This window comes from Hippichthys cyanospilos, chromosome 12, assembly GCF_059441005.1.
Source record: "Hippichthys cyanospilos isolate Australia breed blue-spotted pipefish chromosome 12, RoL_Hcya_1.0, whole genome shotgun sequence".
NCBI lineage: Eukaryota > Metazoa > Chordata > Actinopteri > Syngnathiformes > Syngnathidae > Hippichthys > Hippichthys cyanospilos.
Genome location: NC_142380.1, coordinates 3,749,042 through 3,776,198, shown reverse-complemented (window position 1 = coordinate 3,776,198; position 27,157 = coordinate 3,749,042). Strand labels below are relative to the sequence as shown.

Genomic DNA, 27,157 nt, shown 5'->3' with positions numbered 1-27,157 from the left:
TCTTTGAAATGCCTGTAAAAATCAAAGGATTGGACAAAATACCTGAGAAGATTTAAACTCATTCACTCCCACTGATGACTACAGACGTCAAGGATCCATTTTAGCAGAGAATGGACTGAATAATGAGACTGAATAATTGCAGTCTCAAAGGGCTTCACGGGTGAAAAAGAAGTCATACAGAACGTCATAAATACACAGCATACTAAGCTCACAAAAGTAGAAAGAAAAATTCAAAAACCCCATCAGGGGAAAATAAGAAACCTTCAGAAGGGAGCGCAGGTGGGAGGAGCCCACCCGTAGGTCGTATGAACCAAATCAACAAAAGTAGCAGCCCTTCTCCTTCTTCATCTTTAGGTCTCTGAAATACAGCGACCTGCGTTTGATAGACTCCAGCTACCTGACACGTACGGCCCTGGAGCAGGAGGTGGGCCTGGCCTGCACCTACGTCTCGGTGGGCGTGGTCCAGGAACCAAAGAAGGCGGCCGGCCCTCGGGAGTCGGACGGGGAGAAGGTCGTCGCCGTCATCAACGACGGCGAGGAGCTGGAACGACCTCAAAGTAACGGCAGCGCGGCCACCAGAACCTCCGGATCCTTGGCGGAGAACGGGGTCAGTTCATCCGACAACGCGGACGCCCTCCAGAAGCCCGCCGCCTGCGAGGGCGCCGACACGTCGGGCCTGAAGCAAGAATGCGACTCTATGGGCAGCCAGCTCAGCGCTAACCCTCCCAAAAGCGCCAAGGCCCCTCCGTCGCTGTACTCCAGCTCCTCCTCGTCCTCGCCGTCCCCCTCGTCCTCGTCCACGCAGCGTCCCAGTCAGTCCACGCAGTGCGGCCGTCACCACAGGCCGTCCCGCGTGTCGCCGCGCACCGTCATCATGTCGCGGCCGGCGTACAACCTGCTGTCGGCCGACTCGGGCAACCAGCTGAGCTCTTTCTCGTTGCTGCCCCACGCCGACGTGGCCTGGAGCAGCCCGTTGAGACCCCCCGTCACCTCAGGCCTGCGCGGCGAGGAGCTGAGCGCCTATTACCGCCAGTGGACCGTCGCCAAGCAGCACCACGCCGATTACGAGGCGCCGTCCGCGCCGCACCCTCGGCGCCTCCTGCTGAGCGGACCGCCGCAGGTAGGCCGCTGCGTGCAGACATTTTTTATTCTTTGAATTCTGACACTATTAGACGCACCTGTCACACAATTTTTCCTGGCCCGAGAAAGGATATTGCTTTACCTTTTCTGATTCTCGTAAAATTACTGTATTCTCCAGGATTAGAATTTTTTATTTTTAGTTAAAAAAAATCCTTAAATCAAGGGTAATAACAAATATATAATAACAATTTTTAAATCAAAATGAACATAAAATTAACTCAATCGGTGCCATGGATGAGAATTTCTGTCTTTATAACAATAATAAATCATAAAATTCTGGTCATATATGTTTTTTTATGAAGAGGAACTGACACCCTTGACTAATGCTTGCCTAATATAAGCCAAATGAGTACTGTAGTGATAACTGTGACCATTGGATGGCAGTGTTTCCACACTTACTACACACTTGTTACCTACATGCAAGTGTAACAGAAGAATTTACATATTTACATAGACATTGCACAAAATATTTTGTTGTTCGAAAAATATTTGGCTGCTACTAAATGAAATGGGAATTAATTACAAAAGTAATCAATTACCTTAGGTAGTAAAGTACCAAATATAATCCATAACTTAAGGTAATTAAGTACTACACTAATAACTTTAGTTAATTAAATAACAAAATAACTGATTGCATTAGGTATTAATGTTTTTAAGTTCTCGATAACTTTAGATACTAAAGTAATCGATGACTTACAGTACAAAAGTAATTGATTTTTTAGATAATAAAAGACAGAAGGCATAAAGTAATTGATTACTTATGACAAGAAAGCACTAAAGTAATTTATTATTTAAGGTATTAAAGAAACTGATTAGATAAGGTAATAAAGTAACCGGCTACTTTAGATGCTAATATACTAAATTAATTACCTTGGATACTAAATTCATCTTAAATAAATTATTATTGCTCACATTAACGCTCGGCAGCCAGACCCACTTTTTTCATACATTTCTTAGGCGCATTAAAAATCGTGTACGGTAAATTTACGGAGTTTTGCTTTTTGCCAGGTGGGGAAAACAGGTGCCTACATCCAGTTCCTTCGTATCCTGTTCCGGATGCTCATCCGACTATTGGAAGTGGACGTGTTCGATGAGGAGGAGTCCGACGAGGAAGAGGCGACGGAAGGTAAAGGGACGATCGCGGATGGTTGACCTTTGGGCGTCGCGGCGGCTAATCGGGAGTCGAACGCTACAGAGACCTCAGAGGCCACGCCGCCCGCAAACGCCCAGTGGCCCGACATCGAGGACGTTCGCAAACTTCCCTTTGACCCCAACCCTCGAGACTCCAAGTTCAGGAAGGCCAGTCCTGTCCACTGTGACAGGAGACCAAAGCGCTCTAGAGGTGAGAACAATACTAACTGAATTGACTTTTTCACAAAAAAAAAATAGACATACTTATGTACAAAAAAATAGATTAATACTATAAAAAAACTTTCATTTTGTTCCTGTATATATTCCATTATAACATGTATCTTTAAATTGCATCAAATGAATGGAAATTTTTGATTATTTCTTCATAAAAGTACATCAATTGTACATAAAATACAGAAACTCTATAGAACACATAAAGAGAAAAAAGCAGAATAAATATGTAAATAAATACATCAATGTAACGAAACACAAATATCCAGTGGAATGTAAATGCCTCCATCAAAATATGTGGTTGTATAATTTCTTTTCAAGGAGTACACTGAAGTGCAAAACAAAACATAAAAATGAAACAGAATAAAATGGTGCTATAGTGTTTCATTTTGGACACTGGGTGGCACCCATGTAATGACATCCACAGAAGAAGTTGAAAACTCACAAAGAAGCCATGATGTCACCTTTATGGGTGTGCTGTGTGCTCAGCTGCTAATAAAGTAAATTTAAAATTTAAGTACATTTAAAAAGAAATTCAAGACTGATTGTTTGTAAGACAACATGGACCAAAGCTGAATGTATGGTAAAGGCCCAGATGGCAGACTCCGCCCACTTTGAATCTCTTCGGAGCAATCGAAGGATTTCACCTGCGCTGAGCAGTAGCACGATGAAATTAAATGCTAATGCTAACTATAGTTTTAATGTTGTGTTCTGCTTTCTGTCACTATTTGGCAAAAACCTAGATTTTGGTCCTATTGTTTTTTTTAATGCTTCACAAAACCATTTTGCAGGCCAAAGTAAGCCTCCATGCGGACCGGATTTAGCCCACGGGCCGTATGTTTGAAATTCATGCTCAAGCGTATTTCCTAGTATTAATCCCTCACATAGCTCGATGCTTATGTTCGGTGCGATTCGTTCAACAAATATGATTTTTCACCGTCAGTTTTGAAGGAGAAAGATGGAAGCCCAAGAGAAGCCAAGCGGGAAACCAAGTCCATCCGGCTCACTCGTTTCGCCGCTCACAACGCTTTTCATCACTGTGAGCAGTGTCACCATTACTGTGAAGCCAGCCCTGCAACGCAGGTGAGTCCACCCTGACAATGCGCTTCCATACGACAACAAAATAAAGCATAGCAAAGGAAACACCGTAACACAGTTTTGCAATAAGTTGCTCCATGGTCCAGTTGATTTGCTCTTAATTTAAAAAGAAAAATGTACACTTCCTGTTATTAAAAAGCTGGATAGTAGATCTAATGGTACTTTTAGAAACCTTACATACCCCCTGAAGTGCCTTGACAATGGACTGGGCCTCGGGCACAGGTGTCAAACTCCAGTCCTCGAGGACCGGTATCCTGCATGTTTTTCGGTTTTTCCTCTCTGTAACACAACTGATTATCTTATCAACAAACTCTGGAGGACCTTGAAGATGATCTTAAGCATTTGAATAAGGTGTGTTTGAGAAAGAAGGTTCGATAACTTGCAGGATACCGGCCCTCGAGGACTGGAATTTGACACCTGTGCCCTAGGGTTACGAATCTCTGATTTCAACAACTAGAAATTCCCAAGGCTAAAAACCCCATTTTACATGGAAAATCACTAAGCACGGTACGTCAGAATGTGCCATCATAATTGCAGAAAATATTTATATAAAAAGTACTTTGAGTCCATAAATATGAAGTAATCCTGTAAAAAAAGCCAAGTACTGCTCAGTGATCCTTTTTGTGACATGTGACCACAGATGTGATAATTTCAGTAAATATTAAACGAAAACACTTTAAGGTCAGTCACAGCTATAAAATAATCAAATACAAAAAATAAGTCATAAAACATGCCTGATTAGGTATTCTTGTGCAACAACTTCTCGTCTTCGTATGCCTGACTTCTTCGGCGCGTGTGGGTGACAGCTGTCTGAGTGCACCTTCCACGCCTTCACCTTCTGCTCGTCCATGCTCGGTGAGGAGGTCCAGCTCCAGTTTGTCATTCCCAAGGACAAGGAGCAGCACTTTGTCTTCAGTCAACAGGGGAGCCATCTGGAGAGCATGCGCCTGCCTCTGGTCTCCACCAAGGTTGGTTTTTCGAAAGATCATGCTTGGCTTAGGCTCAAGCGTTATGTTATGCGTCCACTAGATGGTGCTGCACTCAAGGGAACGGCCACGAAACGATCAGATAAATCAGAAATGAAGAATAAAGAGGATTTGCGGAAAGTACTATCTGAAGAATGGGAAAAAATAGATCTCGGTTGCATTAAAAGACTGTTTAAGATCAATTGCAAGACAAATCGATTGTTAAAAAGAATATTATTATGAGTCAAAATTAAACTTAAATTTTTAATACCCTTAATACCCTTAAAATATATTGTTTTGTTGATTTCAAAACAGTTCATGGATTTATTTTATAAAATTGCGCTTTCTTTTACGAAAAAAATGAGCATATATAGTATTTTAAAATTTCAGATTGGATGTTAAAAAAATTTTAAGTGTACAAAATACAATTATGACTGAAATGCAGAGATAAAAATGGAAGAATTTAAGTGCGGTTAAGTTACTTTTTTTGTCTTTCAAAAGTGAAAAAAATCCATCCTTTTTTTTTGTCATCTTGGTCCCCAGGACCCAGACTTGTTGAAGAGCCCTATCTTCACGCCAACAACGGGGCGCCAAGAGCACGGCCTGCTAAACATCTATCACGCCATGGAGGGCGCCGCTCACCTGCACATCCTGGTGGTCAAGCACTTTGAGATGCCCCACTACAGGAAGTACTGGCCCAACCACATCCTGCTCGTCCTGCCTGCCATGTTCAACAACTCCGGAGTTGGCAAGTGATGTCATCGTTTGTAAAACTTCTGATCATATCGATGAGGATGTCGTTTGTTTGTTTGTTTTTTTTGTTTTGTTTTTTTCTTGACACGCTTCAATGTTATATTGATATGGTGTCCATTCTAGGCGCCGCTCGCTTCATGATCAAGGAACTGTCCTATCACAACCTGGAGCTGGAGAGGAACCGCTGGGAGGAGCAAGGCGTCAAGCGGCAGGAAGTGTGGCCCTTCATCGTCATGATGGATGACTCGTGTGTGCTGTGGAACGCCCAGCAGCATGTTGACAGCAGGTGCTACTACTGTTTTTATTTTATTTTTTATTTTTTTAACAGTAACGTACTTCCTCTAAATGCCACAAGATAGAGGCAAATTGCTTTTTTTCATCCTGCCTCGTTTCAACAGTTGCCAACAATTCTCCACTAGATGGCGCCAAAGCCGTGGCAAAAGTAGGATAGGTTTAAAAAAAGAAAGTGAATCCATCTAGTTTGATATTATAAATAACCTAATTGTTCATCGACCCCAGATTTAACATAGCACCGTCCGTTTTTTTTTTTAATTTTTATGGAGCAGATAGTAATTCAGATCTTTTGTTTTTGTTGATAATCAGTTTTTGCGTCAACTCCTCTCGCAGCGAGACGTCCGACGGCAGCTCGGCGCTTACCAACGTGTCCCTGAAAACGGTGCTGCACCATATGGAGACCACGCCCAAGATCCCGCTCTACGCCATGTGCGGAGCCCGCAAATGGAGCAGCAGCCTGGCCCGCAAGGCCCCCGGCCGGCCCTTCAGCAGGGGCCACCTGCACGATTTTGTCCTGCTCAACGTGGATCTGACCCAGAACGTCCAGTATGACCTCAACCGGTGAGTGCGGGAAGGGCGGAGTCAGATGATTAGTTTGTTTTGACACTTATTTACTGATTTTTTTTTTTTTTTTTTTTTCTCGGCAGGTACAGTTGCGAGGAGGTGGACTTCAATCTTCGGGTCAACAGCAGCGGACTCCTGCTGTGTCGCTTTAACATCTTCAGTTTGATGAAGAAGCACATTCCAGTTGGGGGCAACCAAGACTACATGGTTAAACCCAAACTCATGGTGTGTACCTTGACTTGTCCACACAGCGGTAAATTCAAAAAGTTCAGCCCCTGTTTAGACCCTAAAAAAAGTCATAGGAACAAATCAAATATTCTTTCAATGAGTTACTTCATGTTCCAATTAATTTGCTCTTAATCTGAAAAGAAAAGTGTACTGTGTCTGTAACAGCATTAATCAAGATTTAATACCTCTAGAGACCTTGTTACAATCTCACTTACTCTATGAAATTACTTCACGTACCACTAGGGTTACGTGGAGCCCCAAAAAATGTGTCTCACGGATAATTTTGGGGGAAATGCAGCCCTTGAAGTCCGTTTTACGAGCCAGCATCGTCTGATTGTTTCCATAATTGTGTTTTCTCTTGTTTTGCGCCAGGAAATCGAAAACCCCGCCCCCATCAGCCCCTCGCAATACGTGTGCGCCCCGGACAGCGAACAAACCCTGCTGGATGCGCCGGCCCAATTCTTGCTGGAAAGGTTCCTGCAGAGCTGCAGCCACCGACTGTTCCCCAAAGCCATCCAGAACCCAAACAACCCAGTCCTGTCCATCGACAGCTACCTCAACATCAGCCCGGAGGTACTTTGCCAAATTCGTGAAAACAATTATCGTCGTTGCATATGAACTTCAAACACTCTGCCACTAGATAGCAGCAGTCAAGTTCACAACATCTGGATCAGTTTAAGTAGCCGCTATGTTGTCGCGACAACTACCGGGACTATCCGCAGTGTGCTGTCCCTTGGATAAAATACAGAGAGAATTATGTGGAAAAATGCCCCAGAATGGTCAAAATATTCCACATAGGTTCATGGTATCTCCATCCATTTTCACTGGAGTTACGAGCACGGTCAGGGGAAGAATGAAAAAGCCACCACTGTGTCACTTAGACGGGCCTAACAAGCGCGGTCTTGTGTGTATCAGATATCCGTGTGCTACATCAACTCCCGTCCACACTCCACCAACCTCAACCACCAAGGCCTGGTGTTCAGCGGCCTCCTGCTATACCTCTGCGACTCCTTCGTGGTCTCCGGACTCCTCAAGAAGTTCCGCTTCCTCAAAGGCGAGTCGTCACACGATACTCCAACGAGGGACCGTTTTGGTTTTCTTGCCTACTTTATTATTCGCTCGATTATGGAACGTAGTCCGCTGGGGGGAGGGAACAGAATAAGAATTTCGTTGTGTAGTATTACAACGCAAATGATAACAAAACTCTTGAATCTTGACTTTGGGCGAGCCAATCACTTTCACACCTTTTGCTTGCTAGCCTAAAGAGTCCAAATATTAGGAACGCTAACGCTGTGTTTTGGGATGGCGTCCCACAGGCGCCACCCTGTGCGTCATCTGCCAGGACCGCAGCTCCCTGCGTCAGACCATCGTGCGTCTGGAGCTGGAAGACGAGTGGCAGTTCCGCCTGCGCGACGAGTTCCAGACGGCCAACTGCAGCGAGGACCGACCCCTCTACTTTCTCACCGGACGCCATGTTTGAACCCCCAAAAAGTCAAACGCCAGCCGTTCTTGCCATCCAAACGCGGTACGTAGGGACACGCCCATGCGCTCGCCCCATGGACGCTAAACTATTCTATGTATGTACGCAGACTTCTTTGTTTTTTTTAACCACGGTGCGTCCATTCATGGAGTTTATCTCAGGGTTTTCACAAGGGAAAAATCAGACTTTCGGGAATAAGAGCGGAAGATGTTTTCTCCCTGTTTACTTTCTTCTCGGCACCAAAGACATCCTCGAGCCGCACCTTTTTCTTGTCCCGTCGGGCATTTCACTGCCAAACAACTCCATACCAAACACTGCCTAGTGGACATATTGTATACAAAGTGCATTATTCGGCATCTTATTTAAAAAAAAAAAAAAGCTGGGTGGGGAAATCTGCAGTATGTTGGCCATATTTCAGCCCGAAAGAACATTTTAACAGTTGTTCGAGTCGTGAATAGCGCCAAATAGAATTTGTCAGGCAGTATCCTCACACATCCAAAATGGCAAGTTTGTTTCAAGTGTTAGCGTTACATCGTAAAAAATAGATATAATAGTTTGGTCGATAATTTATCATTAAAAAACACCTTCATTTGGAATAAATAGGATGTGTCTTAGGAGGTTTTGGCCTGACAGCTGCCAAATGAATTCCAGTGCAAAATGTTCAGTTTGCTTACTTAAAGGGATAGTGTATAAGATTTGGACAGTTTTTCATTACGGCCAGCAGGAGGTGCTGCAGGTGCTGCATTTACCATCGTCCGTAGCTATAACAAACATGGCCGCCTCCGGAGGAGTGCCACTCCCCATGTAATATAATTTAATGATAACAAGACCTATGATTATATTTAAAACATACCGGTTCATTTGCAACTTTTTGAAATTTACCATCATTTATTGTATTCCTTTTTAATGAAAAAGGTCGAAATCTTACACACTGTCCCTTTAAGTTTGATGATCTCTTTTTCATCAGAAATGCCCTACTGTAAATTTGTGGACACCCCATCTCAGCAGGATGCCGGGGGCCACAGGGACCCCCTTTTATTTGCACACCACTGTGGTACACACATGGTATAAGACACGACGAGGCCTGTATCTGCACCATTCCATGTAACAAAGGCTTTTTTTTGTTCTAAATCCCATTTGAAGGAGACATATTATACAATATAGATTCATTTCACGGAGCAATAAAATATCTGCCGCTAATCAGAAACAAATGCAGTTAGCTAATGCTAATCAGTGCTGCTTTTCTTACCATGTGGCTCTGATATGATAGCAGGGCCTGTGGAAATGAATTCACTTAAAAGTGGCTCTGGATCTTCACCCAGCCTAGCTGCTATGGGTGAAGAAATAGGCAAATAAAAGATTTACTGGGCTGTTTTAATTTCACATGAAGAGATGGGAACTCTTTGCAAACAAGTAATTAACAAGTCAATTTGATGTAATATGTCCCCTTTAAAGACCGCCTTGCGCATGGGAAAGCGAGAACGTCTTTCCTTCGGGTTTGTGCACAGTTTTCCAAAGAATATGCCTTAAAGAGAAGCGATGCTAGCTTTTACGTGGTCCAATGAGAACTCGACGAAAAAGGAACTGTCGCTTGAGCCAGAAAAGAAACAAGCCAGAGGAATAGACTACTGTACTGTTTAAAGTTTACATTATTATTGTTATTATTATTAATATATTCGATCATGCCCTTCCCTTTCGCCCATTAAGGGTTACCGATGTTGTTTTTTGTTTGTGTGCGTGTAACTTTGACCCAGTTTTGATGTCTTTTTCTGTCACCAAGAAGAATCTACCTAAGATGTGTCCTTAGCCGCTTGTCTGTATGCGCTCGCCAGGGAGTTGTTATTTATTTCAAGCATTAGTTGGACTGATAATCATGTGGAAAAAAAACCTTTGATTGCATGCACGCTAGAGAAACGTTCTGTATGTCATTGACGCGTAGGGAAATGGAGTGTACTTGCACTAAACAAGTTGCCAAACCGAATAATGGAAACCAATCAAATTAGCCCCCCCCAAAAAAAAATATGATTGTGGCGATCAGAAATCTATTACCCCAATAGAGGTCCACGTGAATATACGTCGAATAATATGCAACTTGCTCACACAATCTTCACAGAGAGAAGCAGCACGGCGGTAGCCTCGGGATCTACCTCACGTTGTCACAGCAGAGCCGCGCTATGTCGTCCTTGTTTATTGTTGTTGTTCTTCTAAATTGATGAATGTAATAATAATAATAATAAAATGACTTTGAAAATGTTACTTTCTTCCATTGTCATTAATGTTGACGTTTACCAAGCTGAAAGGAAACAGAAAAAATATACAGGGTGGAATCCTGGGTGCAAAATATTTTCTCTTTCTTAAGGGGGCTTAAATTTGCCAAGTGTAATTGCAATAAAATAGGGATTGGCATTTCTTTTTATTTCAGCCACTTGGATGCAATTTTTTTCAGTTTTAGACTAACCTGTAACCTGTATAAACGCTGTAAAAAATAGACAACAGTTGATTTATATTGCCTTTTTTGCTAATGTTAAAAGGATACAGTTTTGTGTGTTATGGACAATAATCTTATTTATAGTTTGCATGATGAGTGAACTTTTTTTTTTCTTTCCTAGTGGAGCTTCACAAAAACTAAGCACTGACTGTCATCATGATTGATTTAAAGATAAAGTATGCAATTGAAAGGGAAAAGGCTTTGTTTTTTCAAAGTGTCATTGCAATAAAATAAGGATTAGCATTTTTTTTTTCCAAACACTTTGATGTACTTTTTTTTCAGTTTTAGACTAACCTGAACATGCTTAATTGCCCTCAGGTATGATTGAGTGCGTGAATGATTGTTAGTCTCTGTTTGCCCTGCAATTGTCCGGCAACTTTAGAGGGCCCCCAAATGACTGCAATTGTCCCTGGTCATAACCTTACAGTAACAATCCAATTCAGTCTAATTTACATTATGATTTACTCAGATTATTATACAATACTGCCTGAGGATGACTTGTAACTGTTGAGAATATTTTTTAACCGCAGTTATGGTAATTGTACCGTCAAAGGACGTACTGCTAATACAACCACTAATAATAATACTGCTACTGAAATCTTAATGCAGGCCCACAACAGTATGATGAATATTACATTATATGAGGCATACACATACACTTAGAGAGCACGCGGTAAATGGATGGGCCCCTCCGCAGGCATTGTGTTAATTTGGACCAGGGTATTTGCGTCGTTTCAATGACAAAGTATGATTTGAGCTCACATCAACCTAAAGCCCTTGTGTGATGTAACACTGGGCTATTTTCAGACTCCTGCTGCAGTCCACATGAGGAGGAGGAGAGGGCATGCTCACTCCTCATTATTGCTCTTGGTGAAAATAACTCCTCGGCTTTCTGGCAAAGCTTTGCATCTCTTTTTAATCACTGGAGAATTCTGAAGCTTGAATATGAGAATTCAAATAGTACGAGATGCTGTATTTTCTAAAGGTTAGCATAGACTGGGAAACAGCGCCCTCTAAAGGGTTAAGTGAAATAACTTGACATTTTTTTTGGCCCTCGGGCAATGTGGTACTTAATTTTACTCCACATAACCATGATTACAACTTTTGCGCCTGATTATTAAACCCTTGTAGAAAAAAAGCTTCTTCTGAAGATAGAACAGACAAATGGATCGACACTCCTAAACCATTTATTAAACAGCGCATGTTACACTCATTGTCGATTATGTGCATATACTACTCAAACACTTTTGCTTTCGATTCTTATTGCTGCACATTTTTATGGGAGGGAAAATGAAATTACAAACGCATCTGGCATGTTACGGAGTTTTATCATGCATTCCTTTGTGGAAGTGGATGAAAGCAGAAATGTAGTGGGTGATTCTGTGAATTACAGGTTCACTGAGAAAAAATAAAGGATGAATGACTGCATATGACAACAACATACCGCGCCTGGCATCTTAAGGAGTTTTGTCACACGTGCTTCTACGGAAGTACAGATGGAACTGAGTATACCTGCTCTACGAAGAGGGTAAAACTGGGAATATAACTGATTAAAAATGGAGAGCACATGGATATAGACCACGACATATCACGGGTGGCAACTTGAGGAGTTTTGTCACACATTCCTTTTATGCATGTTACGGCTTACTTGGTGCTGAACAAATAAAACATCAAGACACATGTAGATGAAATTCTTAATTAAGTTATAATACAATGTACATTATATATATATATATATATATATATATATATATATATATATATATATATATATATATATATATATATATATATATATATATATATATATATATATATATATATATATATATATATATATATATATATATATATATATATATGTGTGTGTGTGTGTGTGTGTGTTTTCATGAAACCAGGCTTATATCTCAGAAAATGAAAATTAAGACATTTACATATTATTATTTTACACTTAAATCCATTTAAAAAGAATATATAATACATGGCAGTAGCTAAAAAATATGGTTAAATTACATCACTTTGAATGTTGCCAAGTTGAAATCCCTAGTTTTGGAGAGAAAAAAAAAGTGATACAAGTTTTGGCACATTCATCTTTCAAATGTTCATAGCAACCAGTACCTTAAGAGATATTTGACCTGATGCTTTTAGGAAATGTTAAATGACCACTAGAGAGTGAATTCCAATAGCAGGTATTGACATCATCAGATTTGAACACTTTAAAATCTGAGGTTTATCATCTCAACTCATGAAATTGGGCAAAAATTGTTCTTTGGCCCCAACCCTCAATTAATTTCTGAGATATCGTCTGCGAGTATTTGATAAAGAAAATATAACTGCATGATATTTTAATGGTCAAACAAAGATTTGTTCATGTTCTTTTTCTCAATAAGTGACATCAGTATTACAGGATTTACACATCTCCAAAATATGCTGCTTGCATTAATGCACAAGGAGACCGAAACAGGTGAATATCTTTTCATCTTAAATGTTCACATTTCATTCATCATATTCTTTACATTTCTTCCCAAATAAACAAAGCATAAAAGTGAAAATTTGTACGTCCCAGACAGATTCGTCACGTCACATCATTGGATCGGTGTAAACCTCAAGAGTTTTAACATTACATTATTACTAATTTTACTATTACATTACATCATTAGAATACACGATTGCTCAAAAGACATTTTAAAAGTTTCACCGATTTCTTTTTAACTTTTATTCTCCGCTGTTGGAAGGGTTAGCGCTCACCAAATAACCAAGCATAAAAATGGAAATTTGCACATCCCAGACTGATTCGTCACGTCAGTGACGTGTCATCGCAATAGTGTGCAAACGTCAAAAGTTTCATCAATACATTATTATTACATTACATTATTGGCGTACATGATTATTCAAAACGCATTTTAATACTAATATCGTTTTCTTTTTGTTTGTTTGGTTTTTTTTCTCCGCAGGTGGGAGGGGCGCGCGCACCATTGTAAACAAAACATGGCCGGCGTCCTGACGCAAGGTGCTTGAATGCACGAATGAAACGCATTCAATTAAAGGTAAAAATAGTCTCGTTAGAGAAAGACATCGTGGAACTGGGGATTTGGATTAATTGCCGATATTCGATTGACAAGATGAGCTGCAACGAGGTGAGGAACAGCAGTTTCGTTAAGTAGACTTGTCCACGTGTTGGAAAGGTGTTGACATTTCTGCAAATCCGCCTGGTTTCTGTTCGATGTCTTGCTGGAGAGCCATATAATGATGATTTCGATTTTCAGAGGTCGCTTTGTAAATTTATGTAACTCCTTCGTGAAATGACATTGGGGACGAGTGGTTTTAGGTCATTCTGAAGCAACTTCAGAATGACGCGCTAGCTAGTTTGTTGGATTAAAACATTCCCTAGCAACGGTGTGCATCGTTGACTAATCTCTTATTTTCACACACTTCAATTACATTTTGAATTTTTTGGGCTGCTGGGAAATGAAAATTGAACCTTAAAGAGGTTGTTTTTTTAGAAATCAATTTCGAGGAAAATTCATACTTTGTCAAGAACTCATAACTAGTGTTCCCGATATATGCCTGGTTTCGTCAAAACAAATGTTATATATATGTACATATATAGTCATTTTAGTATTTCTTTTAAAGTGCCTACAGTTTTTTTGACAGTGGTACAATAAGAAAATGCACAAAAATCTGCATAAGTATACCAAAGCACACATTCATTGAATTTGTGCAAAGTTGCTGACGTGCACAGAAATGATATTACGCGTTTTGTAGTCATTAATAAACAAAACAATCATGTGTTTTTAGCTTTAACTTTGGGGAAAAAAAAATCTCTAGAAAGGAAGTGGAAGTGGTGACTTGAAAATAATCCAGTCCAAAGAAAAAAAAATCCCTGAGGGCTAACATCCTACTGATGAATGTGAAAAGGAAGTGCTGTCATGTTTAACATTGTTCTAAGCACTTAGGCTTGTTTTTAATATTACAATCAATGATTGTATGAAGGAATAAATAAATCAAAACGTCTGCAGCTAATAGGATGTGCCCTTCACACCAGAACTTTTGTTTTGTTTTTGCTTGTGGCAGGAGAAAGGGATGGATGGATGAATGAAGAAGATAAAAGCAGGTCAATGGAAATGGAATGGAAGGACGGACGGAATGCAGCGAGGGAGGGGGGGCTCTCAGGAGAGGTCTTTGAGTCGGCCGCCCTGCTCGATGACGGCGCGGGCGAACTGGCGGAAGACGCGGTCCATGTAGGTGCTCCGCCTCGGCCACAGGCCCTCCAGGAAGCCAATATGGCCGCCGTGGCAGGTAATGAGCATGGCCAGGTTAGGGTTCTGCTTCACCGCCTCCACGGGGATGGCTGACAAACACAACAGGCAAGCATTCGTTTATATGCTGACGTTTGCACATTTTGGTGTCACAAATAACTATCATTTCAATCAAATGTTTACATTTTTGCACGGATTTGAAAATGTAATCACATAAAAATACACAGTGGGAAAACCCGGTGGACATTTCAAAACTTGTATGTCAAATGATCAGTTGTAGTTTTTCAAAGGCATACATACACAAACAAGATGACGCGTGAACTCCTTTTAAAGTCTCTTACCGTGAGATGGGGAAAAGACGTCGTCGGCAGCGTTGAGGCACAGCATGGGCACCTGCACGGACTTCAGCCTGTGGACGGGACTGGCGTCGTGGTAGTAGTCGTCGTTGGTGGCGTAACCGAACATGATGGACGTGAACCTCTCGTCAAACTCTCGGATGGTCTTGGCCTGTAACAGAAATGGGGTCAGTGCGCTTCTTTTGCCCTAAAATATCGCCGTCCTGCAGAAAGGGAAATGGTAAAACAAAACCCGGTTATTGAACTATCCTGGAGACCCCGCCCATTTATCTGAAAACACCGACATAGAGACAACCAGGTTTTTATGAAGGCGGTGTGATTAAAATGAGGGGTGATTAAAATCACCTACCTTCATAACGTGGTCGATGTCATAACACTTTTCAAGCACTGGTCTGTGTCTGTTGGGCAAATAGAGAAAAAAAAAACATGCACATTTAAGCAGAACTTGATTTTTAAATGAATAACATTTTTAGTGTGACTTTCCATTATAAATCTTTGTATGAATATAAATTGATTGTATAAGTATAAATCAAATTGACCCAAATATTGGTTCGGTCCTGGAATAATCATTAATATAAAAAAGCATTATTAAAACGTGGCAATAGTAATATAGTGTAGTATATTATTCATACATTATTTATAGAATTAAACATGGCAATATTATGATCATACTTATTATAATACTAATCATGTATAAGAATGTTTAAATTATATATAAATTTAATGCTAAATTATAGATAGTAATCATGTTTATAGTTTAAAAAATTATATATATATATATTAAATTATTATATGTCATTAATAGTGTAAGACATTAATATTTTGCCCTACATTATTAATAAAATTATAAAACAATACAATCACATTATTACATCACTAATAGTAAATAAGAAATTATGTACATATGAAATCTTTTGTGGATGTGCAGTCCCTAATTTAAAGAAATGTCAAAAACCAAGCAAAAAAAAAAGATGCGCATTTCCGATTTAATCTCCAGACAGCTAAAGCCCCTACAAGCTCTTGTTATAGCATTAGCAGGGAGCTAGCGGGCGCGCTAATCCCGCTGTGGCCCGGCGGCTGACCTGTGCACCGAGGCTTGCAGGCAGCTGGTGAGGTAGGAGTTGAAGAGGAAGCGGTCCAGCGGCTTTTCCAGCGAAGCCGTGCACTCAAACACGTCCCAGCCTGCCGAGAACACCACCACCCCTTTCAGGCACGTCTCCTGGCCCTTACGCCCCAAGTAATTAGCCAGCATCATTCTGGAGGGCCAAAAAAAACGGGGGCGGGGTCAATTAAAAAATGATGTAACTGATTCATAGTGAATTAAGAGAATTGACTTGATAGTAAATTGAAGGATCTACATCCAGTCACAGCAGCAATAGGTGACATTTTGCAATATGGAGAAAACACGTTTACTGTGCGCGTATAAATATACTCACATCAAAGAAACACGTTTTAAACACATCGAAAAACATTGTAATCGCATAATTAGAAGATAGCAAGTGGATTTTGCTTCTTAATTCATAATCCACTAGCGCAGCATTAATCAGAATTCTGTTTCTCCCCTTTAATTGTTATAAATTGTTATGCCTATTACTACAAGTATATGTCACTGGCATAAATAGGTGAACAAACATGCAGTAGATTATTTGAAATAAATAATACTTCTTCCGTGACTACTAATCATTTCTCACAGCACATCTGATATCTAAAATCACAAGTGGTTGGGAATCGCTGGAGTTGAGGCCACTATTTGACGTAACACGCTTTTTTGCCTAGCTTGATTTCCCTCATGTCTCAGACTCAGCCAAAAGCGGATGATGAGCTGGACAAAATTAATAAACGTGAGTGATCCGTGTACGCTGGATTTTTGTCGTGTGGAGGTATTAATGTTAATCTCCGTCTAATCCCCGCCCAATGAGCTCACCGCTGTCAGTCGCGTTTGTCAACATTTTTCAGCGAACGGAGCAAGTGGCTTCATTACCCGCCCATGGACACTCCCGCTGCCATGATAGGCGCCGTATGGTAGCTTGTGTGGATGTGCTCGATGACGGTCTCCAAGTCCTCCGTGTTTGCTGCACAGTAGGTCCGAGGCGTCTGCGACAGGACGGTACAACATCTTCGTTAATTCGGAAAAATAAAGATTTTGCATCCATTTTTCTGCGCCAATCTATGGAAACTTGACTGTCAGGTTCATCCGTAGAAAAACACTACTCGATGAAGAAGCCAAAATAGTTTTACTTGCAAGTAGAATGGAACTGCAAGGAGAACGGAGTAAAACTAGTGGATCGTCTCACCCGAAGTTCTGCCGGGCGGGTGTTATAATTGTGTTATTGTCATGATAGACATCAATTCCGCTTCTTACATTCTGCTGCCAATAAAACATTTATGTCACACGCTACAGAAGCCAAGTACCGTATTTTTCGCACTATAAGGCGCACCGTCAATTAATGACATTCTAAAACTTTTTCCATATATAAGGCGCACCGGATTATAAGGCGCACCCTCAATTAATGACATATTTTAAAACTTTTTCAATCACAATATTGTAATACTCAATAAAAATAATAACTCAAATAATGACTCTAAACATTCAATAGCATAATAACTCAATGTCAATATGATCGAGCTTGTTCAACTGTAAACACACAAAAGAAACAGGTAAAGCTTACTTCATCACTTCATTCCCCATCTACCAATCCCAATCTCAATATTTATCCGTATATAAGGCACACCTAATTATAAGGCGCACCATCAGCTTTTTCAAAAAAATTAAGGCTTGTAGGTGCGCCTTATAGTTCGGAAAATATGGTAATTGCTTTCCTCCTTGTTCCAAAAGTGTGGCTCTTTGATGGATCTAAATTTCTTTCTGTTTTTTTTACCGCATGGAGAAATCAATGTATTCAAGTTAGGCTCGCTTAAGTGGCGAATAATGCAGTGGATTTTACTCCTCCTTATGGTGAGTGTTTTTTTTTTTTCCTTTTAAATGGCTTCACGGTGCATATTCTAAGTAATTCTGAACTGAATATAAAAAGCTTCATTGGGGCAGCACTGAAAAGAATCGTCGATTAACTTGATTATTGATCAGCAGCCGATTAATCGCTGCGCTTCTCGAGTATCTTATCTTTAATGTAGAGTTGGTTCAATTGCAATGTCGACACGCTGGATGTAGGGGTTCTTTGTTTTTTGCTTTGTCGGACAGCGCAGGTTACGTTACAATTTAAAACATTCATTCGTTCCCTTCCGCGGGCAGGACGCCCGTCCGTCCGTCCTATTTCTCCTGATGCTGCTGACTCGCCAGGTTCTCAGGGCCCGTCATTAAAATTCAAGCAGAAACTCAGGCTAACCATTACATTCTTGTTTACTTCTCCCCTTGTGTGCTTCCTCCACAAGCCTGCAGGAATATATTTGGATTTGTTGCCTTTCCTCAAATACCCGAGAAACTTTGAGACTTTTTTTGTGCGTCCTGTCATGAACCCCCAGTTTCATGTTGCGCAGTGAAACTGTTATTGTTTTTTTTTTGTTTTTTTTGCCTCTAGTTCATTGTAATGCAGAGGCTTACAAGGCCTTGAAATGAGCTCCGTTGGTACACAGTGGGGTCATTCTAAAAGCCTGGCCTATTTAAAAAAAAATGCACAATGGCGTTCACACTAGCACAGAAAACGAGCACAAAAGCGTATAAATGCTAAATCATGTGCGCAGAACGTGGCACAATTCCCAATTCAAATGAGGGACAAAGACCCCTACTCTGGCCGGGTGACACTGTGCCAAGGTTACACACAATAAAATGGACTCAACTTCATGAACCCTGACTTTTCAAGCAGTAATTTCCGGTAATTGCTCGTGAGAGTGTTCCGACGCAGCAACGTACCACCCCTGCCAGTCCCTTATGTTGGCTAAATATACAGCGTGAGGAGATTAAACATGGTGTCAGGACGGCTAGCTTTTTTAGGCTGACATATCCTTAGTGGAATATGTTAAAAAAAAAAAAAAAATTGTCATTATCCTTTCCATTAGCAGCAACGTTATTTCCTGACAGAGGTTAACAACAGTAAAATGAAGGTATTAAACCCCCAATCCAGATATGAGTTACAGTGCTACCAAACTCAACTTGATATTAGCAATATTTAAATAAATAAAATGTGAGCCTATATTCCAAAAAACCTCCGTTTGCCACGTTACTATAAAATCTGTGACTAGCGCTAATGCTAATGATAGTTCAAATGCTTGCCAAGAGGAAGTCTCGTAACTGTTGCACAGATGATGACGGTTTGAAATTTGAGATTTGTTTGGTTGATTGATTTGTTGGAATCTTACCAGCAGAGTTTCACCTGACACACCCCTGTTGTTGAAAACCACGGCTCTGAAACATACAAAGCACACGCGCGGGCGATTTTTCATTCACCGTTTTTACCAGAAGCAATCATTTCTGATCAGTACCCTCTGTAATGAGTATCTGCATCCTATCATTAATAGTTTGGATTAATGTAGTCCTGTCTCATGCAAATGAGCCAACGCTCACCACACGCCACATACTGTACTACTGTAATTACTCCATTTGTACCCATCGACCCTTATTGCCAAACATGGCAACACTTTGCATTCATTCATTCATTAAAGGGGACGTAAAACCCCAAAATGTCTTTAAAACAATAAATTCTTTGCAGCCTCACAGGTAAAAATACTGATTAATATTGCGGAATATGAAATAAGCAGCAAAATTCATCCTTTTCAACTGAAAATGACATCACAGTTGCTCAGGGCATTAATAGTCAATGACAAAATGGCCGCTTGCTGAGCTGGCTAAAAAGGTGTATTTTTCTGTTTAATTCAAATTTCAGTGATGCAAAATTAATGAGACTCATGTCTTCAGACTAGCGTTAGCGCATTAAGCTAACTATTGGAAATAAAATGATTCTAACGTTAATTTTGCATAATATATCCCTTTTTTTATACTTTTTTTTAATTTCATAAGTGTCTCTTGAATACATTTGATGAAAATTTTCTCCCAATGCGTCGCTTGCATAAACAATGACAAATATACGCTCAAATAGAAATGATTTTTCTCCGCTTGTATGGTGCACATGCAGCATCAGCATCGTCTTTGGCTAGTCATCTATTATGTGAAGGGCCTGCGTAAAAGTAACTCAGCAGCAGGGGTGGGGCTTTTAGGCAAGAGCAAAGAGGTGGGGGGAGGGGGGGTCGCTTTAAAAAAACATACTGCAGCATGCACTCTGAAGCTGCTCTGGGCTTAGCTGCAAAGCTTGTGGCAAGGATAAGCTGCAAGTCATTAAGCGAAACACACACAAATGCGAACACACGGGGGTGAGGGGCGCAAGATGCTGAGTTCACCAAGCTTCCCAAATGTGGCAAAATCAGCTTTTAACAGCGCTGCGCGATTTGTGCCCGTCACCAAAAATAACCCCCCAAGCCGTTTCACATGGAGACTCTGCAAAATAGCTGTAACAGTCTAGTTTTTTTTTGTGTGTGTGTAGAGCCTACAGAGGCAGGCTATTGTGATTGTGCCTCAAAAAAGTTAGAAACAAATCCTCTTTGAAAATACCATGAATCCTGATTCGCTCTCATACAGAGAACCTGCAAAATAGCTTTAACGAGGATTCTGCAATATGCTGTCCTTGTCTTTTACGCAGAACATAGCAAGGTATGACACAGTATTTTTTCACAGCTAGGCACGACATTTTTTTACCTCGCTCAACTCATCAGATAACATCTATTTTTCTAACAACTATCCCACTATGCTGGATTCTGTGTAAAAGGCAAAGCTGGTTGAATGGCGGGTCTTCTGATAGAAATTTTGCAGGGTCTCTGTGTGAAAACAATCTATTTCAATAAGCTGCCCATACTCTACTTTCAGAGCAATATGCTCTAGAGACACAAGCCTCTTCAAATGTGTCCAATTTAGTGGACATGGTCTGTATCTTTTGACTCATTTGAGCTACCCTACTTAGTCCTAATGTACTCAGTAGGGGACGTCATTTCTAAAGATGTCTAACACGTTTGGGTTGATGGAGTTGCTGTCTCGATGAGACAAAATAGACACGGCAGTAAAAACAAACGAATAGGCTGGGTCTAAGGTGATCTTCTGTTAAGAATTCAACGTGGTGATTTTGCAGGTGTTCTGGATAATATAGATTAGGGACGAAGGGTTTTTTCAATGTTTTGTCTATGTTTTCCATGTAACATGTTGCTCATTTGCAGCAATACATTCTATTATGCAAGTCAGTTTTGCAGGCTGTGTGAAAATCACCAATATTCTGCTTTGCTGGATTTTGTGTAAAATGAAAAAGTAGCTAAATGGCATGTCCTCTGTCTGTATTTTTGGGGGATATCTATTGTAGGGTTTGTATGAAAGTTAAAGGCAGATTATTCCATTTTTTTACAGCTCTAATACATCAATTTAGTTGACTGGGACTTTTTGTGTCACTTTGTGACATTTCACAGTATGCAACTGTTATGGCGCCGATGCGCTAATTTAGCAGGTATATGAAATGTGCTACTGAAAGATTAATTAGGGTGTACTCTGGACTGAACATCTGCATCCTAAATAAATAAAACGAGGCCTCGCATGCCAAGCTTTTGCCATTAAGTGCACTTCCCTCTTACGAATTAGGCCCAGATCTCCCACCTGTAACCCAGATCTCGGCTCTGCTCGACCATGTGAAGGATGTATGACTCTCGGCTGGTGCCGGTCAGCCCGGGTAGGAGGAGCACCGTGGGTCTGGAGGCGGAGTCGGGATGAGCCAGGCTGTCGTCGTTATCGAACCAATCCAAGGAGATCTGTCCTCCATCTGCCGCTTTAATAAGCTCACTGCGGAGAAAGGTGGGAATACAGTCATCCTTGTGCATCTTTATGACCTTTACCTTCGGCGGCCTGTGCTAGCCTATTGTAGGACACACATTGAAATATAGTCACCACTCACCTATTTGAAATTTTCTATTCACAAATTTCCATTATTTTCTCTTAACCATGATTGCAAACACATGTCCACAGCTCTAGGACTAGTTTTGTGCTCTTTTGGTCATGTCTTATAATGGTACAGGATGGAAAAGCCTTCATAGTAGCACTGTATGCCTCCGCCATTTTTTTTTAACATTCAATGCCAGGTACGTATTTTCATATTTTTTTAAGAGTCCAGACATGAAATTCCAGATACTTAAGTATTAAATTGATATTAAAGTTCATTAAGGACATTAATTTCCAGATACCTAAGTGTTAAATCAATACTTAAGTATCTGGGATTGAATGTGTGGATGCTTAAAAAACGTGAAAACGTGTCCCTGGCATTGAATGAGTTCGTGGAAAACGTATGGATGTTTACATTTATTTAATTACACTATGAGGCTTAGACAATTGGTGCCACAGATAAGAGACTATTGTGAGGATTTTTTTTTTTCAATTTTGCTTCCCATTTAAAGCGGGAGTTTGCAAATTCAGGAAAAAAAAACAACTTTCGTCATTTTTGGTAAAACTGTCATAACTTGATAGAAGGAAAAGGATGATGATCTCCCCATCTTTTATTTTGATTTAAGAAACCACAGTGACCTTCGGGAAAACAACAGGTGAGATCATTGAAACAGTCTGGAAAACCAATTGTCTTTTTTTGGATTTTCTTTTATTTGAAGGGAGAAGTCCGGTGGTGGGCTGTTAGAATGTGCAGGGACGACTGAAAGAGAAAATCCTTAAGACTATGGAAGGGCGGAACTACAAGAAGGAAGTCAAATACAAAATGATAAACTCACTTATCTGTCAAGGGCATCTCGTTCTATCTACACAAAGTTCTCATGTATGTGAAAGAGTTTTTCTTCAAACAAAACCACTTGGTAAGTGACCAACAAAATGCTATAGGAATACTTATTTTCGATTATCCATCAAGAGTGACTGCAATTTTTCCCACCAGGTCGACGTAATGGCTTTGCACAATGCAACAATGAGGCACTCTGAAGTGGCCATGCGCTTCCACCTTTGTCAGCATGCTGTGCGCACACTCACGGCCGACAACGAGGCGTTCTAAAGTAGCCCGGTGTCCTGCCGGTTTCGAAGTCATGCCGCAGACACGTCAGTGGTAAACTCGATAAGTGTTTCGAACCCATAATACGTTTTCTGTCTTTCGGTTTGGTCTTTAAAAGCACTTCTGGTGTAGGGGAAGTGATTACTTGGGCGTATTGATCGCGCCGCAGCCAAATGGAGGAATTGGATGAGGGAGCAGAACCTTCGCTGACAGCTGCCTCATTTCCCCAGCGATCATACAGTCACTAGTGTGCTTTGTAAAGTATAAAAGCGGGACGGAAAGCACTGCGCTAGCCGATCCTTATATACGCCATCAATTGCTCCACCTTGGCCTGAGTACATTACACCTTTAGCACAGGGAGCATGAAATTACAGAAGCTCCGTGAAATACGCACCGGGCCGAACAGAGAGCTCATCCCCGGCGTTGTTTCACCTGCGCTGTCAAAGACAAAACACTTTGGTCGCCCTCTTTGTCCTCGGGTTAACCCTTAACGTTTTCATTATGGGGAGGGGGAGTTGAAGGTGCAGCTGTCCTATCCCGTTTGAGACATTACTCCAAGCAAATGTAGCTGTCACTTTTAATAACAGCACTAGGATGGAAACAATGTGCGTTAGCACTGGAAATGTCCTTGTGAGATTACCAATGATGATATTAAGAGGACAATCTGTACATGAATCATTATTTAAACCTTTCAGTCAAGCACTATATTCTCCCTATGTTGTCTTTTGACAGGGTTCGTTTATTTCAAACATGGGGAATTTATGACTTTCAGTGCCAGCCCCGGCCCGAACCCATCCGGCTTCCTCCCACATGCGTAGCAGGTGTATTAGACACACTAAATTGTCCTTAGGTGTGATTGGGTGCGGGAATGCCCTGCAATTGGCTGGCAACCAGTTAAGTGCCCAAAGTCAGAAGGGATAGGCACCAGCAAGCCTGTGACCGTTGTGAGGATAAGCGGCCCTAGAAAATAAATGGATGGCTTGACAGCACAATCAGAATAAAAAAAACATGTTCTGTAGTTAATTGACCTAATTAATAATTCTAAAAAAAAATCTGATGCATTGTGGCAGATCAAAGAAAAACAAAAAACAGTTTCTTCAGTCATTTATTTTTTTAACACTTAAACAATTGTAACCATATGCCTTCTACTGTATTTGGACTTATTTCAAGTGCTCTTCAGACTTAATGAAATGCTGAGCGTCCTAAGTTCAATTTGGCTTTGTTATGGCTTCCTACATTAGCATCTTTGTTGCTTTGGTTAGCTGTGGCTGCAGTCACAGCTAACTGCTTTACATTGATGTGGGAAGCTAAGCTTCAAGTTGCGTTTGTGCTAAGCAAGCTGCTTACACAGAATGCATATCACTCTACCTTTATCAAAGCGACCGTCTGAGTGTTTTTTACAGCCAATAAGTATCCACTTCAGGGTGTTTAGTGACCTTTGTTTTCCAACTGCCAACAACTCAAGCATAAATGTGATGCATAAAAATGGATGTAATCAGCATATAGAAAGCATAAAATTAGAGATTAAAAATTAGATTAATGCAATTACCAAAAATGATGCATTAACTATGTAATTAATTGATCACAATTAATCTGTTAGTCTTAAATATGTATATATATATATATATATATATATATATATATATATATATATATATATATATATATATATATATATATATATATATATATATATATATATATATATATATATACACACACATTTATTGCCATTTGTTTTTACTGTTTGAGGCAGGAAGGGTGGCATTTGTTTTCTTCCCACAAGCATAAGCTTTTTTGCACAATGCCAGAGTAGAGGCATAATCACCCTCCCTTGTCTTCTGATCTTTGCAGTGTTACTTAACACCCAGATTACAATACTGTAGTTGTGAAAGAGAATGAAGGCAGAATGCCTGACTGTATAACACAATTGCACTCCCATTTCTTCTGTTACAGCAAAGTCAACACTTACTTCCTGTAAACTACTCCGGGCTTGGCCGTGACAAAAGGTCTGAGCAGCGTCTGTATGCGGCTCTCCCAGCACCAAAAGGTGGGGTAGTAGGTCTCTGACACAATGGGGCATTGCTCGCGCAGGAACTGGTAGAACTTTTTGCCTCCAGAAATGAGCTGCGGCTTCTGCAAAAAGACACAAGCAAATGTCACCGTGCAGGTTATGTTAAATATACAGCAGCGCTTTTTTTTTTTTGCTACGTTCAACAACTAAACAACTATTGATGTAATTAAACTATAGCCAAAAGTGAAGTACACTATAAACACAAACATTATACATTAGGTAGTGTTAATTCCTAAACCAAATTTCATGTGGGGTCTTTTAAAAGAAAACATTAAGTGGTTTCATGTATTTACTTGTTACAGTGGCTCTAAAGTGAAAAACACAACAACAACAAAAACAAAACAGCAGATCAAAAACCAAAAAGTAAACAATGGTACATGAAAAATACAAAGACTAGTTTTGAAATAAACAACAAAAATAAAAATATGGGAAAACAAAACTATCGAAACACAAAAATCATATTAAAAGACAGAAAACCAAAGGTCTAATCATAACAGCAAACAAAAAAAAAACACAAAAATACAAAACCTTTCAACCTCAAATTCAGTGTTTGTTGTTTTGTTTGATATGTATTTGCATATTCTAATTCAGTTGTGATTGTCTTGTATTTTTTATTTGCTGTTGTGACTATTTTTTCGGGATTATTATTTGCTGTTTCATTTCATTTTTGTGTTTGCGTTTATTCATTTGCTTTTGTTAAATTTTGGGGGATTTTTTTCAATGCAAAAGTGATGGTAAAGTTTATGTTGTTGTCGTCGTTTTCCTTTGCTTTTGTTTGTGTTTTGCACTTTGAGCCCGCCGACGCCACAGTTAAAATATTATAAAAAAAAATAAATAAATATATAGCTAGCGTAATAAAAGATACCATTTAAAAATGCCTAGGGGGCGCGCTCGAGCCCTTCTAGCCTTACAGTATTGAGACATCCGGTGAACTGTAACTGCCTTCACATTGATTACATGAACGTGTGTGTATATATAGGCGCGTGTATACGTGTTGCACACGTGAGTGCATATGTCATGTATTTTAGGAATGGGATTATCAAATTAATGTATGCAACGATAGCGTAAAAATGCAGAGGCTCGTTTTACCGGCGGCCAGCTCGTCGAGCGTCATTCCGACCACACGGAGGTGGTGATGCTGCTAGTGCTGCCGCACGCCGGTGCAACTAACACCACATTCACGTGTGGAAAAAAATAATCCATAATAATTCGCAAGAATAATGACGCCGGCGCTGTTTTACCTTGGCCACCGAGATGAGGTAGTAGCAGGTATACGCCGCGCTGAAACCGAGCACAAGAGACAATCCCACGCCCGAGCCCAGCAGACCAACTTTCACTTGGTTTTCTAGATAATGAGACAGGTCCCGCGACAAAACGTCCAAATTGAGGTGCGGCGAGATCATTGCAAGGTGCCTCGATTCAAGTCACGCTGGGCTGCGAGGACAGCGGCCGGCTCGCCTGTCAGACACCTTCTATGTGTGTGTAGGTGTGTGCGGGAGTGTGTGTTTGTGTGTGTGCTGCATGCACTGAAGGAGACAGTCAAGGGGACCTGATGTGGGTGGAGGGGAGGGCATGGAGTGCCGGGTGCGAGTGCAAAGATGACCAGGCGAGGGCGCTGTTTCGCTGGATAACGTTGACCCCTTGATGCCCCTCGCCACAGTAAAAGGGAACTGCGGACTGCAGTTTTCCGGTCATTTTTTTTAAGCGTTTGTCCTATAGCTTCACGTGAGACTGTCACCATTCTCAAAACAGAAACTCGTAGTCACACCCATGCACAATTTAGAGACTTCAATCACAAGTTTCTCAGAGGAAGTTGGCAGAAATTAGTATAGCGGCCAAACGTTGTACTCAAGTAACCATTAATACTGTAATGCCATTTTCCAGGGGCACCTATTTACTGCAAAATTGATACACTTTTGAAATAATATATCTGTTTCAACTTTTTAGGAGTAAATCATTTCCATGATCAGGATTTTGGAACCGATCATTGATCGGATGTAAAGAAAGCAGTCACTGATTCAATCAGAAGATGGACCAATACATCATGTATGTTAAGATGTTTATTTATA

General features: G+C 40.6%; 3 protein-coding genes across 4 annotated transcripts in view; 2 read left to right on the top strand and 1 right to left on the bottom strand.

The window, feature by feature from the left end:
* Positions 1-10,140, top strand: part of greb1l (GREB1 like retinoic acid receptor coactivator) — a 50,955-nt gene extending 40,815 nt beyond the window's left edge. Inside the window, exons 24-35 of the mRNA XM_088428897.1 lie at positions 355-1,120; positions 2,149-2,266; positions 2,336-2,482; positions 3,446-3,585; positions 4,407-4,568; positions 5,109-5,313; positions 5,442-5,604; positions 5,946-6,173; positions 6,260-6,401; positions 6,777-6,977; positions 7,320-7,458; positions 7,721-10,140. Coding sequence (XP_088285023.1) covers positions 355-1,120; positions 2,149-2,266; positions 2,336-2,482; positions 3,446-3,585; positions 4,407-4,568; positions 5,109-5,313; positions 5,442-5,604; positions 5,946-6,173; positions 6,260-6,401; positions 6,777-6,977; positions 7,320-7,458; positions 7,721-7,884 — 2,575 coding nt within the window. The 3' untranslated portion in view covers positions 7,885-10,140. The remainder of the gene's footprint in view (positions 1-354; positions 1,121-2,148; positions 2,267-2,335; positions 2,483-3,445; positions 3,586-4,406; positions 4,569-5,108; positions 5,314-5,441; positions 5,605-5,945; positions 6,174-6,259; positions 6,402-6,776; positions 6,978-7,319; positions 7,459-7,720) is intronic.
* Positions 10,141-12,702: 2,562 nt separating this feature from the next.
* Positions 12,703-26,620, bottom strand: abhd3 (abhydrolase domain containing 3, phospholipase). Its single transcript, XM_088430501.1, has 9 exons — positions 26,330-26,620; positions 24,987-25,150; positions 21,631-21,813; positions 19,302-19,347; positions 16,969-17,081; positions 16,070-16,243; positions 15,337-15,385; positions 14,973-15,138; positions 12,703-14,723 (listed from the first exon to the last, which is right to left on the bottom strand). Exons 1-9 carry the CDS (start codon positions 26,489-26,491, stop codon positions 14,542-14,544), a joined length of 1,239 nt encoding a protein of 412 aa, XP_088286627.1. The 5' UTR covers positions 26,492-26,620; the 3' UTR covers positions 12,703-14,541.
* The window catches only part of mib1 (MIB E3 ubiquitin protein ligase 1), a 59,244-nt gene continuing 47,065 nt past the window's right edge, over positions 14,979-27,157 (top strand). Inside the window, exons 1-5 of one of the 2 annotated variants that reach the window (XM_088430496.1) lie at positions 14,979-15,154; positions 21,616-21,825; positions 22,629-22,826; positions 22,904-23,068; positions 24,971-25,064. In XM_088430496.1, the coding sequence (XP_088286622.1) occupies positions 25,041-25,064 (24 nt within the window). In that variant the 5' untranslated portion in view covers positions 14,979-15,154; positions 21,616-21,825; positions 22,629-22,826; positions 22,904-23,068; positions 24,971-25,040. The remainder of the gene's footprint in view (positions 15,155-21,615; positions 21,826-22,628; positions 22,827-22,903; positions 23,069-24,970; positions 25,065-27,157) is intronic. The other variant, XM_088430495.1, reaches the window with a different exon arrangement.